Below are 17,795 nucleotides of genomic sequence, written 5' to 3'. Positions count from 1 at the left end.
GTAGCTGTCCAGTTTTCCCAGCACCACATATTGAAGAGACTGTCTTTTCTCTATTGTATATTGTTGCCACTTTTGTCATAGATTAGTTGACCATAGGTGCATGGGTTTATCTCTGGGCTTTCTATCCTGTTCCATTGATCTATATTTCTGTTTTGGTGCCAGGACCATATTGTCTTGATTACTGTAGCTTTGTAGTATAGTCTGAAGTCAGGGAGTCTAATTCCTCCAGCTCTGTTTTTTTCCCTCAAGACTGCTTTGGCTATTCAGGGTCTTTTGTGTCTCCATACAAATTTTAAGATTTTTGTCCTAGTTCTGTAAAAAATGCCACTGGTAATTTGATAAGGATTGCATTGGATCTGTAGATTGCTTTGGGTATTATAGCCATTTTCACAATATTGATTCTTTCAATCCAAGAACATGGTATATCTCTCCATCTGTTTGTGTCATCTTTGATTTCTTTCATAAATGTCTTACAGTTTTTTGAGTACAGGTCTTTTACCTGGTTAGGTAGGTTTACTCCTAGATATTTTATTCTTTTTGTTGCAATGGTGAATGGGATTGTTTCCTTAATTTCTCTTCCTGATCTTTCGTTGTTAGTGTTTAGGAATGCAAGAGATTTCTGTGCATTAATTTTGTATCCTGAAACTTGACGAGATTCATTGATCAGCTCTAGTAGTTTTCTGGTGGCATCTTTAGGATTCTCTATATATAGTATCATGTCATCTGCAAACAGTGACAGTTTTACTTCTTCTTTTCCAATTTGCATTCCTTTTATTTCTTTTTCTTCTCTGATTGCCATGGCTAGGACTTCTGAAACTATGTTGAATAATAGTGGCAAGAGTGAACATCCTTGTCTTGTTCCTGATCTTAGAGGAAATGCTTTCAGTTTTTCACCATTGAGAATGATGTCTGCTGTGAGTTTGTCATATATAGCCTTTATTATGTTGAGGTAGGTTCCCTCTATGCCTACTTTCTGGAGAGTTTTTATCATAAATCAGTGTTGAATTTTGCCAAAAGCTTTTTCTGCATCTATTGAGATGATCGTATGGTTTTTATTATTCTTCAATTTGTTAATATGGTGTATCACGTTGATTGATTTGAGTATATTGAAGAATCCTTGCATCCCTGGGATAAATCCCACTTGATCATGGTGTATGATCCTTTTAATGTGTTGTTGGATTCTGCTTGTTGAGGATTTTTGCATCTATATTCATCAGTGATATTGGTCTGTAATTTTCTTTTTTTGTAGTATCTTTGTCTGGTTTTGGTATCAGGGTGATGGTGGCCTCATAGAATGAATTAGGAGTGTTCCTTCCTCTGCAATGTTTTGGAAGAGTTTGAGAAGGATGGGTGTTACGTCTTCTCTAAATGTTTGATAAAATTCATCTGTGAAGCCATTTGGTGAATGTTGGAAGAATGAATAACAATTTTATCCAAAATATTTTGGTAAATATGTATGTACAGATACTTTTATAAAACTATTTCTCCCAGTGCTTGAAACAATGACAAAGCAATAGCAGATTTGGACATTTTAGAAAACTTTGGTAAAAAAGAAAACTGATGCCATTTATAATTTATATAGATTTGTCCAATAATCAGCACATGATTATAGTATTATAATAATACATTTTTTATTAATGCTGTTTCTTTCCAAATAAGTGCTTCTTTGTCTTGACATACTTTTTACCTCATTTTCTTTTAAACAAGATGTCACAGTGAACTTGCCCAAAGAGTTCCTACCAGTCAAGTCATTTAATGATACACTGCTGTGCACTTATGAAACTATCCTCAACTGCCATTTAGAAAATCCTAATGGTGGTTTTCTCATTTCTTAGTCACCAAACAAATAAGCTGGCGTAGCATGGGCTGTATGAATATTGAAATGGGTAAATTCAGGGTATAGGCTAAACTTACTGAATTGGATCATAGTTTTCACCTAAACCATTTGGAAAGCCAGCCATTTAAAACATTATTTATTTAATAAATGCTTGTTTTTAAGCATCTACTCTGCACAAGCCATGATGCTAGAACCTGGGGTTATAGGAGCGAACAAGAAAGACAGTTCTTGGATTCATAGAGCAAACGGCCATGCTAACTCTTTAATGTTAGTGTCAGTTTGCGTTTTGACTGAGTTTCCAGTATAACTTCCCAGTATATGTGAGTGACTTGTAAACCTCCCTCCTGCCAACTCCATCAGTCCCCATATACTCAGAGAAGCACGGATTGTGGAAATACACAGGTTTTGGTATCAGACTAAAAGCAGATTAAAATCTAGATTCTGGTCTTGGTTCTGTCTCTTAAAATCTGTATGATTTAAAGTAAATAATTTGAACTTAAAAAAAAATGATGTATAGTAGATTTACAATACTGTGTAAGTTTTAGGTGTGCAACAGTGTTTCAGTTTTATATATATAATATTCTTTTTTTTCCCAATACTTTTCCATTATAGGCTATTGTAAGATATTGAATATAGTTTCCTGTGCTATACAGTAAATCCTTGTTGTTTATCTATTTTATATATGATAGTGTGTATCTGTTAATCCCATACTCCTAATTTATACCTCCCCCTACCCTTCCTCTGTGGTAACCCCAAATTTGTTTTTTATGTCTGTGAGTTTGTTTCTGTTTTGTAAATAAGTTCATTTGTACTATTTTTTATATTCCACATATAAGTGATATGATATAATATTTGTCTTTCTCTGTTTGGCTTACAGCCCTTAGTATGATAATCTCCAGCTCCATCCGTGTTGCTGCAAATGGCATTATTTTATTGTTTTTTATGGCTGAGTAACTCCATTGTATATATGTATCACATCTTCTTTATCCACTCATCTGTCTTGGCTATTGTAAATAGTGCTGCTATGAACATGGGGGTGCATGTAACTTTTCGAATTAGAATTTTATCTTTTCTAGTCCAGAAGTGGAATTGCTGGATCATATGGTAACTCTATTTTTAGTTTTTTAAGGAACCTCCATACTCTTTTCCATAGTGGTTGCACCAATTTCCATTCCCACCAACAGCGTAGGAGGGTTCTCTTCTCCACACCCTCTCCAGCATTTATTACTTGTAGACTTTTTGATGATGGCCATTCTGACTGGTGTGAGGTGATACCTCGTTGTAGATTTGATTTGCATTTCTCTAATAATTAGCAATGTTGAGCATCTTTTCGTGTGCCTGTTGGCCATCCACATGTCTTTTTTGATAATCTGAACTTTCTTAGTTCTCATTTTCTCACTGCAAAATGTATATAGTAACACGTGTTATCCAAAGTGCCCCTATAAATTAGCTATTTTATATATATATATATATATATATATATATATATATAAAATAGAGTGCGTTCAGTACATAGTAGCTACCAAAAATTCTCACTTACCTTAAAAACTCTTGTCCATTTTTTTCAGGGAAGTAAATGAAAGAGGATGATCTTGTCCAGATTAAGTGGTTTGCAGCTATAAGCCAGCATATGGGGAAAAAAAATCTCTTCAATGAATTCTTGAGTTTATATTGCTCAATGTCATGATAGCTAATTCCATTTAGAGAAAATTTATATTAATCCTAGTGACCAACATTTGTATAATTTTTTAGGTTTCGCAACATTTCCATATGCTGGATGTTGATGATGGCAGCCACACTGCTGGCTCCTTATTACGATGCTGGTGATTTCAAACTAATGTTTCCAGCTCTGATATCCCTTGAACTTCACTTCCATAAGTACAACAGACTGTTGGGTAAATTCTCTTGAATAAATCATAAGCGTTTTCCATATGCAGGTCAAGAGGAGCTTATTGGGGTTTCTGTGTGTTTGGTTCTTTCATTTTTCCCTTTTCCCCATCAAATTTTTTTTTCTCATATGTTCTCCAGTCAGTCACCTTTGGATGAGTTACCTGAGCCAGAAACTTTGGGACCACTTTTGAGTCTTTTTTTAAGGCCCCATGTTCAAACAGTCTCCAAGTCTTGTTAACTGTAAGGCAGTATCTCTCAAATCCACCTATTTATCTGTCCCTCCACCTCTTTCACTCCCTTTCCCTCAAGAGGGTTACCACTGGCATTTGGGCATGTTATGGGTTGAATTGTATCCCCTCAAACAATATGTTGAGGTTCTAAACCCTAGTACCTCAGAATGTGACCTTACCTGGAAGAGGGTCATTGCAGATGTAAGTTAAGATGAGGCGGTCCTAGAGTAGGGTGGGCCCTTAATCCAATATCGTATCCTTACATGTGAAGACACAGACACCCAAAACAAAGATCGCCACGTGAAGATGGAGGCAGAGGTTGGATTTATGCTGCCACTAGCCAAGGAATGCCTGGGGCTACCAGAAGCTGAAAGAGGCAAGAAAAGATCTGTCCTCTTCTATGCTCCCTCCTCCCACGCCCAGAACCTTCAGGGAGAGCATGGCTCTTCCAACACCTTGATTGAGGACTTGTAGCCTCCAGAATTGTGAGAGAATACATTTCTTTTGTTTGAAATCACCCAGATTTGTGGTGCCGGTAGCCCTAGGGAACTAATACAGGGTGCAAGAGTTCTTCCTTGTTTGAGGCTCTCAAACATGTTATCCAGAAACGTGTTGCCTTTTGCCATCCTTCATGTCACTGTGACAACCAAGAATATCCATGCCCATACTTCTGAGTGCAACTGTTATGCTCTCCATTGAGCAGCACAGGGTAGGTCATCATCTAACTCATAATCCTTTCTCCCCCTGAGTCTGGACCCTCTCCACACATTTTCATCTGGCGACTGGGACAATGTTTCTAAACTACAAACATGGTAGCCTTCCCTGTCTCCTTCACCCTAAAATACTTTGTGGGCTATTGATGGTGGCAGAATAGAGCCCAAACTCCTTAATATGGCATGAGCTGACCAGGCCCCATCATAAGAAGGTCTCTTCTACTTCTCCAGCTTCAGCCTCTATCACTACTACTTAGTGATACAAAGACTTTCTTCACCCAGCTCAACTTACTTTCAGTTTTAGAAATGGAACTTTATTCTTCTGAGAATGACCTGTGTGATGGAATGCCCTCCCAGCTTTTCTACCTACACCCTCACTCTCATTTGTCTAATTCCTCTTCACTTGACAGATCTTAAGATTTGGTCATATACAAATTCCTAGGGACTCATTCACTGAAGAAGAGAGTTTAAGAGTGGATTCCATGCTTTTTTTTCAAAGCAATCTTGGTCTTTTTTTTTTTTTTATTACACTGATGGATCATAGAAATCTTGTTTGATTTCAGGTCTCTATAAGGACTGGGCATGGAAGGGCGTTATATGTGTGTCATACGAAATGTGGCTGAAGTTCAGAGAAATAGGTTTCATTTAATAGCTGAATACTGGATGACCTCACCATTCTTCTCACCCTCTGGCAGCTTGCCCCGTGAGCGATAGAGGAGCTGCCTGCACGAATGGAGGAGTAGCTGCTGGCCTCAATGTGATTTTGCAATGATCTGTGTGCTCTATGGCTGCCTTCATAACCAACAAATCAATTCCCACTCTACGTATTACACACCCCAGTGGCAGAGGCCATTTATTATCCTTTTGATGATCATACTCTTTGTACATAACCAAGAAAGATTACAGAGGAAGGAAAGAACAGTTGAAATGTGGATGAAGATATTGTACTATGGCACTGCATTCCATAGTGTGTCTTGCATGTATACAAGAATGAAAAAGACGCTTTCTTTCAAGACAGTTTGGAAACATGGATGCAGAGTTGTCCTTTGAATGAAATCTATTTTAAGAACAACATATGGAGGGAGCGTTGTGATGCAGTTTTATATCGGTGCACATTTAGATTTCAGGTGCAAGTTCAAAACGATTAAGAGAGAAGGACTCAGATTTTCTTGTCATTCGGGAACTGTTTATAAGGCTGTACTTGACTAGCTGTGTTCGACTAATGAGCTTTTTGATACGTCCTTTTATTTGGCATCATCTTTCATCAACTGATTCTTTTATTAATTTCTAACTTTGCAGTATCCAGTTTTTTAAACTCTAAATGATTGATGCCAAGGTTTTCCTAATTCTTTAAATCCAGACGCTATAGTTACTATTGTTAAACAAACAAATAAAAACAAATAATGAATTGTGTTGACTAGGTGCAAGAAAATTGAATATTTTGAATTAGATATAAATGGTACATAGTGAAATTCTGGTGTTATTTATCCTAAATCAAACACCCCATAAACAAATAACGTAGATCTGAATGTGGATGGGAAACATTTTATCAGTGAAACTAATGGTAAAAGTATGACTTGATAGTGGGTTCTGTTCATAAATATTTAAGCTGCTTAGTCAGTAGATGAAAAGAACAGTGGAAATTTCCAAAGGTCAAAGAAGCTACTGTCTTTTCTGTTTCGCATCATTTGAGATTTTCCAGTTTTTTGCTAACAACACAATGCCAAATCTGTGTTTGATTTTGTCTTCTCTTTGAAGAGGCAAAACAGTGACAGAATAATTAACTGAAGAGGAGATCATGCACAGAATATTTTCCTTTGGCGGTGTAGAAAGTCCTGGGTTTCATTTCACATGATGGTAAACGTAGTGAAGTATTCTGGAATCGTTCTTTAAGAGAGTCAGTCTCCTGACAATTTTACCATTGGTAAACCAAAGCCTCTTGGGGGTCTGTTTCCTGTTTAACTATTCCTCGTTTGAGTAACTGAAAAGTATGCTTAGTAGAAAGCCGGCACATGGTTTTCAGTTAGATGATGCTCTTCACCTTTATGGAAAAATACACACAAGAACAACCAAAATAAATTGTCAATGTCAAGTTCAGTGCTTTATTAGCCCTGTGCAGACCAAAAAGCTAAAGTCATGGATTGGTATTTTAAGGGGAATAATGGGTTTTCTTTTACTTACTGTTGTTAGTTTTTTGCTTTTCTTCTCTTTCTCTCCCAAAGACTCTTGTTTCTATTATTTAGCTTCTTTTGGTGATACAATGTCATTATGTTTGGTAGTCTTCAGAGAGAGATGAGCTTTTGTATATAAAATCTTTGGAATCTGTCTATGAATTCCATTTCTGTTAATGTTCCTACAATGCCTTGAACTGCTGTGGTTAGTCACTAAGCCACTGAACTACTTACTATGGTACCAGCTTCTCCTTTGGTAACGTGTTTATAATCAGGACTATTTTTGGTTGAGGAATTTGCTGAATTATTCTAGAATAGAATTAGACAAGTTAATCCGGGAACTTGGAGCCTAGTTCTTATAAAGATCAATTACTGGTTTAATAAAACCGACATTTTATTAAACCCATGATAGTATATACCAATGATATTTACAGTTTTAATTAAATAACAAATATATGCGTGTCCATGTTTAAATCTCTTTAAACAAAAGAACCATGTAATCATTTAGACAGATCTCATACATTTCTTGGGCTTGGTGGAAAGCCAGCTTATTTCAAAGTAGCTCTGCTAAATATAGGAAGACAAAATGAGGGAGAAGCAGATGATTGAGTGTTTATTATTTTGTGATAGTAGCCTAGGAATAGCTCTGTTCAGAGTGTTTTATATCTGTTAACTGAGTTGTCATATTGACCCTGGAATATTGGTACTATTCTCATCTCCTTTTTCCATATGAGGAAACAAAGGCGTAGAAAGGAATTTCATACCCAGACAGTCAGATTCTAGAGCTTGTACTTCAGTCACTAAGCTATGGTAACTCTACTGAATACTCACTGCACGTAGTCATGGGAATGGGTGGGGAATGAGTTCTGTCCCTACAGATGTTTTCAGATAGCCTCTTCATCTTTTTTCTTACAAACTGTTATTTTATTTTATTTTAGCTTTTTTCTTTGAACAGCTTTATTGAGATGTATAATTCATTTACCATACCATTCGCCTATTTAAAGTGTACAATTTAAAGTTTTCAGGATATTCACACTAGTGCAACCATCACCAGAGTCAACTTTACAATATCACCCCCAAAAGAAACACAGTACCCATGAACACTGACGATTCTTTCTGCTTCAGGCCCCAACCCCTCCTTGTTTTTTTTTTTTGCAAACAATTTTAGAAACTTTGAAAACATCTCTTGCCATCAACACAAAACAGAGAGAGGAAACCAGAGCTAAATCAGAATTACTGTATGTAGCTCTTTCATGTTTAGTTTCAACAGAAAATGTCAGTATTGTGTTAAAGAATACAAGAGTTCTTAAGTTTTGAATTCTCATTCATATGTTTTTAGTGGTATGTTAATCACTCATTTCAATTTTCAACCTGAAATAGTTAACTTTGAACAGATTATATGCCAATAATTAAATCTAATCTTAATAAAGAGGGATCGTTGTGAGTAGGTGAGGTAAGCAGGACTATGGTATGGATTTTAAAGATTAAAAAAAGTTTACTGTTATAATAATTTATGTCCATATTTCTTTAAAAAATGTAACACACACATAACATAAAATTTACCATGTTTTTTTACTTTATTTTATTTTTTAAAAAATTTACCATCTTAACTATTTTAAGTGTACAGTTCAGTTGTGTTAAGTGTATTCACATTGTGGTGCAACCCATTTCCACAACTTTTTCATCTTGTAAAACTGAAACTCTGTACCATTAAATAGCTCCCCATTTCCCCTTCTCCCAGATCCTGGCAACCACCATTCTACTTTCCGTGTCTCTGAATTTGACTCCTCTGGGCACCTCCTATAAGTGGAATCACACAGTATTTGTCTTTTTATGACTGGCTGACTTCATTTAGCAATAATGTCCTCAAGGTTCATCCATGTTGTAGCGTGTGAAAGAATTTCCTTCCTTTTTTTTTTTTCCTTCTTTTTAAGGCTAATAATATTCCACTTGATGGACAGTTAGGCTTTTCCCACCTTTTGGTTATTATGAATAATGCTGCTATGAACATAGGCGTACGAATATCTGTTTGGGATCCTGCTTTAAATTCTTCTGGATAATACCCAGAAGGAGTATTGCTGGATCATACGGTAGTTGTATTTTCTAAATTTTTGAGAGCCTGCCATACTGTTTTGCATAACAATTATATCATTTTACATTCCCACCAACAGTGCATAAGAGTTCCAATTTTTCCACATTCTTATCAACACGTTGTTTTCTGGCTTTTTTTTCTTTCTTTTTGATAGTAACCATTTTAATAGGTATGAGGAGATATCTCCTAGTGGTTTTGATTTGCATTTCCATATCCATATATTTTTATGTTCCCCTTTAGTAATCCATTATAGCAAAAAGGAACATAGCTAGTTTGAGTCCCAGGTAGCTCAGAAGTAATTTCATTCAATTTTACTTTCACTATATCTTTATTATTATTCTCAAAATATCTTACTTTTGGTTGTACTTAAGCTCAGAATTTATCTATTATTTCTTTGTTTGTAGCTGTTCTTCAGTAGCTGATAGTACTGGATCTGGAGAATTCTTCAAGCATCTCTATTTTGTGCTGGCGTCAGTGTTTTCAGAACTTCAGTTCGCTCAATGGCAAAGCCAGGGCTTCAGGTACATTATCTTGCTGACGGCTTCTCTCTGGTTCCTGAGGCTCTACCTGCATTACCTCAGCCAGTGGCTTTTCCTCCAGGCCATTTCAATTCCTGTTACAAAGTGAGTGCTTTCCCCTGACAGTCAAAGGAATGCATTTTCATCTTGAGAGGCCAAATGAAAGTAAAAAACTCCTCTCCCATCCATTTACCGTAAGACCTAAAATGCAGGTATGATTTGAGAAGACAAAAATGTCTTTATCTAAGAGCAGGAATGTCTATTACAGTTATATTCTCATTTTGGGCCTGTATATACAAATACTTAACCGGTACATCAATATTTGTTTAAAATTTAGCAGATTCAACTATGTTCTAATATCTGAGCAGAATCCAAAAAGGAATTTAGCAACAATATTTTATCCTATTTTGATTTTATCAGAGTGGCTTAGGCTGCAGGTATTTTAAAAGTAATATAAGTATGATTTATCACCTATACTCAGAGAAGCAAAGATTGCTTCTTCTGCAAAATGATTGAATTCAAACAATTACTGAACTCAAGCCCAGGCAGCATTCTGGGCCATTATCCTCTGGAAAAAGATGACACTTTAAAGGTTATCTCTCCATAAACATGATTCCAGAGACACTATAGATAGACCAACAGATAGATATCAATACAAATAAAATTCATTTTTTCAAATGTAGATGGTACAGATAAAAATAAAGATGTGTGTATATTTTCAATTAAGAAGGCTGCAAACTATTTTAAGACACTTTGAGAAGAAATATGTGTGTGTTATACATACACACATACAGTTTTTGATCATCTTTTATAATTAAATCACAAATATCTGAATATATTATAGAATATACAACTTTAAATGTACTAAATAACTGTATTTTCATGGCAGAATTTTATATAGCTGTTATATTCCTTTCTTCCCTTCTTTTTCTTTCCTCTTTCTTTTTTTCTTTCTTTTGTGTGAGAGTTTCTAAAGCAGAAAGGATAAATATTATCTGCTTGGGCTAGTTGCTTTTTGCTATTTGCTGTCTTACTTCTTCAATAGAAAAGGAAGCTCTATCTTTATTGGTTGTTAATGAAATGAGACTGCAAAAAAATATCCTGGTAGCTCAGCTTATTCAATTTCTTAAGCAACAGAGGACCTAATACGTTAGGATGTTTTGTTGACTATTGCCTAGTTCCGCAGGCTCGAATCATACATTAACTCCATGTCACATTGTAGTTATGAGACATGACAATAGCTACAGCCACAGTGAGCATTTTTTCTGCTTTTACTCTGTTAGGTCCTCTGCTAAGAAATGTATACACCTTATTTTATTTGATATTCACAACAGCCTAAGAACAAAGCATAAAAACTGCCTTCAGAGCAAAGGTCAAGGAATGGAATAAATGAAGAACTCTTTTTAGTAGAGAGCTGATAAGCTGATAAGAACTCTTTTTAGTAGAGAGCTGAGATACACAAGCAGCATTAACTACAAAATAACTTTAGAAGGCTGAAACACAGGGGAGGGAAAAATTTGAGTCAACGAAGGCTCACTTTGCATGGAAAGAGGGTGCCAAAGCCTGGGTGAAGGCTGCTTGAATTACTGGGCTCACCTTGGATTCAAGCCTTAGGTCAAGTTGTCCCTTTAGAGGTTTTTGTTGTCAGCAGTGTTGTTGTTGTATTTAGGGGGTCTAGCTAGAGGAATCACAAACAAAATTAATCAGTGATGTCAAAATTCTGGAGAATTATGAGATTTATTTATATTTCTGATTTCTGTTAGAGATTGAGTCATTACTAAGTCCACTGATATACTTTGCATTTCAAATAGCCTATTAATGAGTATGTGTGACCTGCTGGGCAGTTCTTAGTCTAAAGAATGCTCTGCTCAGTGGATCAAAATGATATCCTTTCTATGATGGCATATGAAATTTACAAGAACAATGAACAAGGTAGAATTTGCCTTCTCCTCAAAAGTGAGCTGTTGCGGAGTTTCTAAGGAAAAGATGAAGACTTCTAACACTTAATTTTGGGGTACTATTAAGTGTCAAGTTTTCTCTACAAAAAAAAGAAAGCATTTCGTTCTATAAAATGTTTTGTATATGCAGCATTTTATAGACTTCTTCTCCTTTGCACACATGTGATTGCTTTGTTTTCCCATAGATTCCATTTTCCCCCCCTCACGGTTGAGCTCTGCTACCCAAGCTCTTTACTTCACATCGGAGAAGAGTTGCTTGTTGTTGTGATGGGGCCTTTAATGCTGAACGCAGTGGTACTTCCCTTGGTTCTGATCAGATGGGGCTGTCAGGTACTGTTTGCCTTCTGCCCTGACGTCCTGTCAAAGTTAATCATCACCATGGGACTATGGACAGTTCTGGACCCACTGGCAGTGTTTATTGTGGATACTATCCTGGGGGTAAGTCAAGTAAAATAATCGGGACACGAGTCCTTGACATAGAATGTAACGTTAGTGCACAAATCAGTTGACACGGGAAGTTTCAATAGTCATGTACAATTCAATATTCATCTTAACTTGAAGTTATTCATTTTTTTCATAATAAAAAATTGTGGATGTCTAATATAATCATTTTAAGTGTAATTTTAGCTATGTTAAAGAAACACTTGCAAAATGGGTAGAAAATAATGTTGGAGATCAAATCTAAACTAATTGGTACATTTTCAACATTATTGCAAAGAAGCTTTCTTTTGTAACATTTTTGGTAACTTTTTTTTAATATTAAGGATTTTCACAGCCAAATTTTATAAAAAAGTGATCGTGCAGTAGTTCCTTTAATTTGTTAGGTTATTTATTTCCTTTTGATGTAATACTCTTTCATAATAGATATACTCAAGAAGAAGAATAAGAGCTTTTTAAACATTTCTAAGTAATAAATAATTTTAAAAATTACTCCTTAGGCATTTATTTTGACATTTGTGGTGTTTATGAAATGACGAAATGGTGCATCTTCACTCTAAAATATATAGTTTTAGGATTTCATAATTAAGAATGAGGTCCTAACATACGATTATGTATAAAAATGCTAACAATGATTCTAAATCAAATATTCATTTGTAAAATTATCTAAATTTATGTAATAATATTCCTTAACTGGTGTAGTTCTCCTTTTAAGAAGAAAGGTTTCCAGCTGCTATATATGTGTTTAGACTGTATTCAGTGTGCCTATAGCAGATCATAGGAATGGGATTTTTGATGGACTCTGCTTATTCACAGTATTTGAAATGGGTTCTACCATTAATCATGTGCTCTTAGAACTGAAGACCAAACTGCTGTCCACTCCACATCCATGAAAATGTGGTGCTGTGGTAGGTTCGGATCTGCAAAGCCTGCAGCTCTTATTTCTATCTCTCAGGCCGTGCTACGCTGCAAGAGTGTGTCTCCAACTTCAATGTGCTTGCATGTCACCTGGGGATCTTATCAAAATACAAATTCTGATTCAGCAGGTGGGGCCTGAAATTCTACGTTTTAACAGACTCCTAGGTGTTGTCAAGGATGCTGGTTCCATGGACCAAATCACACTGTGACAAGATGATAGACCCTCTACTGAGAAGGTGTCTCCCTTCCCTTGGCTGTTTGCTAGGCTGGCTTTCACTTGCTCAAGGTTCCTGGGCTGCTCTCAACAAGACTGGGGTCCTTGATGTACTGAGTCCACTAATGACCTTTTAGGCCTTGTGTGAGAATTCCGACTTTTTATTTCAGAGTGGAACGACCTCTGCTTAGAACCTGCAGACAAATGTGACAGTTGACTCTGCAACCATGTAGGTCATTTTAATATTATCAAAACAAACAGTGAACATCGAGCCTACCAAAGTACCTAGCTTCTAGCCTCCCTGCCAAGGAAAATTTGTCAGTGCTTGGAAGGCTTGTTTTCAAGTTCTAACCTGTGACCACCCTTGAAGCCTCAGTACCATGGACCACCTTGATGACAGTCAGAAGTGGTCGTGTTTTCTACCCCATCCTAAGTTCCTTCACCCCTCTGATTAGACTCCAGGTTCGTGAGGACAAGACCGTACCATCAAGGTTTGTTGAGCAGGAGATGTAGAGATGGATGCTGTCCGCATTCCAGTAGGACCATAGCCCATGGCCTCTCACAGTTCCTCCTGGGGCCAGTTTGCTCCTATTGCAACACCACACGGGAAGCCATCCGGGAGGATGCGCCACTGTCCTTTATGATCTTCTGAGATCTCCTCATAAGGAAAGTCTGCAGCTCTCCTGGAATGGCTTTCCTTCTTCCAGACAGGTCCCCTAGAGAGATTACTAGCTGAATAGTCCACTGTATCAAAGGCAGCTGACAAAATGAGCTGTCTTAATTTACTCTGGGGTCGCTGATGTCATCTACAGGAAAGTAACCTCCAGCAGGGCCATCTCCGAACCAGTTCAGAAGTCTGTAACCTGATGGAAGCTGACTTGGATTCTAACAGATGAGTGTAACACCCATATCTTTCTCCACTTGGAAAGAAAAGCTTGACGGCTCGTTCCCAGTCTGCACAATATTCAATCTCTAGTTAGAATCCGTCATGTTTCATTGCCGATGACATCCACTTTTGCTGTCTTTAAGAAAACTCGAAAGCTGCATGTGATCCACAGATCAGCAGCATTGGAGTCCGTACTTGGATACTCTCACCAATTGAATAAAAAGATGTGTTTTAACCTGCTCTACGGTGATAAATAGCACCCTGAAGTTTGAGAAGATCTGCTCTAAAGCAGTGGTTCTTAAAATTAGGTCCCTGGACCAACAGCATTAGTTTCACCTGGGAACTTAGCAGAAATGCAGAATCTCAGGCCCTGTACCTCACTCACTCTTGAGGTAAAAACTCTGGGAATGGGGCCAGCCTCTGAAGGGGCTTTGTTATTTTGGGGGTTTTTTTGTGCGGTACGCGGGCCTCTCACTGTTGCGGCCTCTCCCGTTGTGGAGCACAGGCTCCGGACGCGCAGGCTCAGCCGCCGCGGCTCACGGGCCCAGCCGCTCCGCGGCATGTGGGATCCTCCCAGACCGGGGCACGAACCCGCGTCCCCTGCATCGGCAGGCGGACTCTCAACCACTGCGCCACCAGGGAAGCTCAGCTTTGGGTTTTAACAAGACTTCCAGATGATTTTCATGCTTATTAAAGTTGGAGAACTACTGCTCCACATAGCATCATGGTTATCGTAGTTTCAGTGTCACTAATGAAATTCAGGTTGCCCGAGTTCATACCTCCCAGTTCTTCCAGCACTTCCTTCTAGCAGATAAAGCTCAGAATCATCTGTGTTTGATCACAGTTGGCCGGTCAGGAGAGATGCTACCTAATTTCACTAATAATTTTTGTCTTGGATCCATTTTTTTTCATGGAAATCTAAAGGGTATGTGGCAGGTGGAATGATTGGAGGCTGGAGCATTGACTGGCTGTTGATGTTGCTGATAACAGTTTGCCTGTCTCTCAGTTTGCTGATTCAGAGGTTGGCAATGCAGTCCTCTGACCGCCATCCATGATACTATGCTCAGAAATTCCACTGGGTTCATAAATTCATTCTCTCACTGAGCCTTTGTCTAGATAAAAAGTAGGGAAAAGATTTGCTGTCAGCGATATGGCGTTGGATCAGTCAACCTCTCCAGGCTTCAATTTCCTCAATGAATTACAAAACAGTAAGGATACCCATAAATAGTAACACCTACCTTACTCAATTCACAGTTTGTTGAGAGAGTCAAATGAGAGACCATCTGGGAAGAAACTGGAAAATCTAAGGCATCATACATATAAAACAAACCAGCAGGAGGATTATAATGAAGTGATGATACTTATGCTGTGTGAATGTTACACGATGTAACCACCACTGCCCCAGTGGTCCAAGCAGGAACTTACAATCTAGTTGGGGAATCAAAATATTCAGTGTGTGATCAATACCATTCGGGAGGTGTATGGCTCATTCCCTTACATCCTTCAGGTCTTTGTTCAAATAACACCTTTTCGGTGATACCTTTTCTGATCGAAATGTTTAATAACACAGCTCATTCCTCCTATACGTTTTTCCTGCTTTACAGTTTTCCTCAAAATATCATTCTCTAATATACCACGTATGTTACTTCATCTTACTTACATGTTTACTATCATTTGCTTTCCACCCCATCCCCACTTCAATGTAAGTTCCGAGAAGGTAGGGCTTTTGTGTACTCTTATTCACTCTTTTATCTTCAGAGCTTAATGATGCTTAGTAGGCATTCAATACCATACGTGTGGGTCAGATGAATGCTTAGCAGCTGTTGATTAGATTATGTTATCAGCATCAAACATATATCATTTTTTTTGTCTGTTTCATCAGCGAATCCCATGTCTATGTCTTTATTTTTCAAAAAGCAGCAGAAGGGAAGATATGGAATAGGAGAAATACATGGTAACCCTTACAGATCTGCTGCCTAAAATCCTAGCACCAAGCTCACATTTCGCATGGTAAACCGATTAACAAGTAGAGAGCGTAAAAATAAAAGTTGTGAAGTGGTGATGGAAGAAGCAGTCGAGAGTCAGAACAGCTGAATTCTATCACTGCCCAATCACCAACGGATATTTTGGTGTAGGGAAGATACACATTAAACTATCTAGGGTTCTGTTTTTATCTGTACCTGTGTACTGTGGATTAGTTTTAAACGTGCCCTACTAAGCTATATTTATATAATTGTCAGTTTAAAAAGTAGAGAAATTCTTCTTTCTCTCTTACATTGGTGAAAAAAATACCTTATTTACATTTACATGGCACATGACTTACACTTGAGATCATGAGAGTCATAATTAAAGAACATTCATATTTTATAAACTCAAAGGTCAAAGATGTCATATGGCAATGTCTTAGGTACATAGCATTTTATATTTGCTTTTAAAGACCTCATTGCCTTGTATTTATTTCTAACCCAACATATAATATGGTTTTCCTTGTCTAAAATAAAGACTTATTATTAAATTGACCTAATGTAAACTTTGGTTTTCAAGATCACATTAAGTAGCCTGATAACTTTTATAAGTTTTTAAAATAAGCCATCTATTTCATGCATAGAACAATTTAAATTCCTTTCAAATCTGCTTCAGAGAGAAAAGAATATTTCCACCATCATATTTAATTCCTTCATATCTTGTGCTCATTAAATTCAGAAGTTAATAGTACATAAATAAAACATGGCTTTTACTTTATAGATTGCATGTAGAGTGCACACATTTAAACGCCTATAGGGAAAATGAGAAAATCCTGGGAAACCAACCATGCAAATCCAGTCTTTTTCTTCCTGCAGCTGAAGATCTGATATCTTCAGCACATTGAAAATGTAATTTAAAAACAAATTATACTCTCAGTTGGTCTTTGTGTATTTAAATTAATCTAACTTGATGATCAGTGTTTTCACCCTTATTTTATTTATTTATTTTTGTAATTTGTATCTTCTTTTGTCAGCGGCTTTCACATGACGGGGAGGCTCCTGTAGCTGATGCAGCAAAGCTGTACTGGATGTTTGAAAAAACCATGCAATCAGGAATCCTTGGTGTGGTGCTCACGGTGCTACTTTACGTGCTCCTGTTCATCATTTCATCTTTGATTTTATATTTGTATTGTCTCAGGTAAGATGTTTCAGTGGTTCCATTCCTCCGAGTGTTCAGCCTCCAGTCTTGTTGTTCTATGACTGGGCTGTGAGAAGATAGTTGAAGAAGTTAGAACCACGTCTCCACGTCAAAGGCAGAAATCTCTTTCTTGTGTGTTTACTGTCATGGAGACCAGCCGGGAAATTATTTCTTTTGGAGAAATTTTTTCTCCATTATAGGGAGAACTAATTTTGCTCTAAATCATTATACTTGTCTCTTCAAACTAAGGACCTACAGGAAACAAGGAGTAATACACAATGATACACAATGACATTCTGGGAAATTTCCTGGAAAGCTTGTCTAAACTTCTCTTTTCCTCATTCTTCTAACCCACTTTCTCCCCTCTCTTCCCACCCCTGCCAAAATCACCAGTAGGAGAATCCTCCTTCAACTTTGATCCTGAATATCATTGAGTATGGCTTGACAGGTCATTAATTTAACAAGCAAAATATGTGGGTGAAGAAAAACAAGAAAAGTAACAAATATAAGGCAGTATAAAAAGTGCTAGGAAGACTTTTCACTCTGTTGATGGTTTCCTTTGCTGTGCAGAAGCTTTTTATTTGGATACAGTCCCACTTGTCCAATTTTATTTCTGTTGCCTGTGCTTTTTAAAAGTCATTCTTATATCCATGAAATTATTGCCAAAACCAATGTCATGAAGCTTTCCTCCTAAATTTTTTTAAAAGAAATTTTGCAGTTTCAGGTCTTATACTTGTCTTTAATCTATTTTGAGTTGATTTTTGTGGA

General features: G+C 37.1%; 1 protein-coding gene across 1 annotated transcript in view; it reads left to right on the top strand.

The window, feature by feature from the left end:
• LOC309829089 (uncharacterized protein) overlaps positions 1 to 17,795 on the top strand; it is a gene marked incomplete at both ends in the record, with an annotated part of 261,042 nt that overhangs the window by 161,209 nt on the left and 82,038 nt on the right. Inside the window, 3 exons of the mRNA XM_082664789.1 lie at positions 9,338 to 9,556; positions 11,595 to 11,847; positions 16,864 to 17,027. Of these exons, the coding sequence (XP_082520915.1) occupies positions 9,338 to 9,556; positions 11,595 to 11,847; positions 16,864 to 17,027 (636 nt within the window). The remainder of the gene's footprint in view (positions 1 to 9,337; positions 9,557 to 11,594; positions 11,848 to 16,863; positions 17,028 to 17,795) is intronic.

This window comes from Grampus griseus, assembly GCF_964374135.1.
Source record: "Grampus griseus genome assembly, chromosome: 10".
NCBI lineage: Eukaryota > Metazoa > Chordata > Mammalia > Artiodactyla > Delphinidae > Grampus > Grampus griseus.
This window is presented reverse-complemented; position numbering and strand designations above follow the sequence as displayed.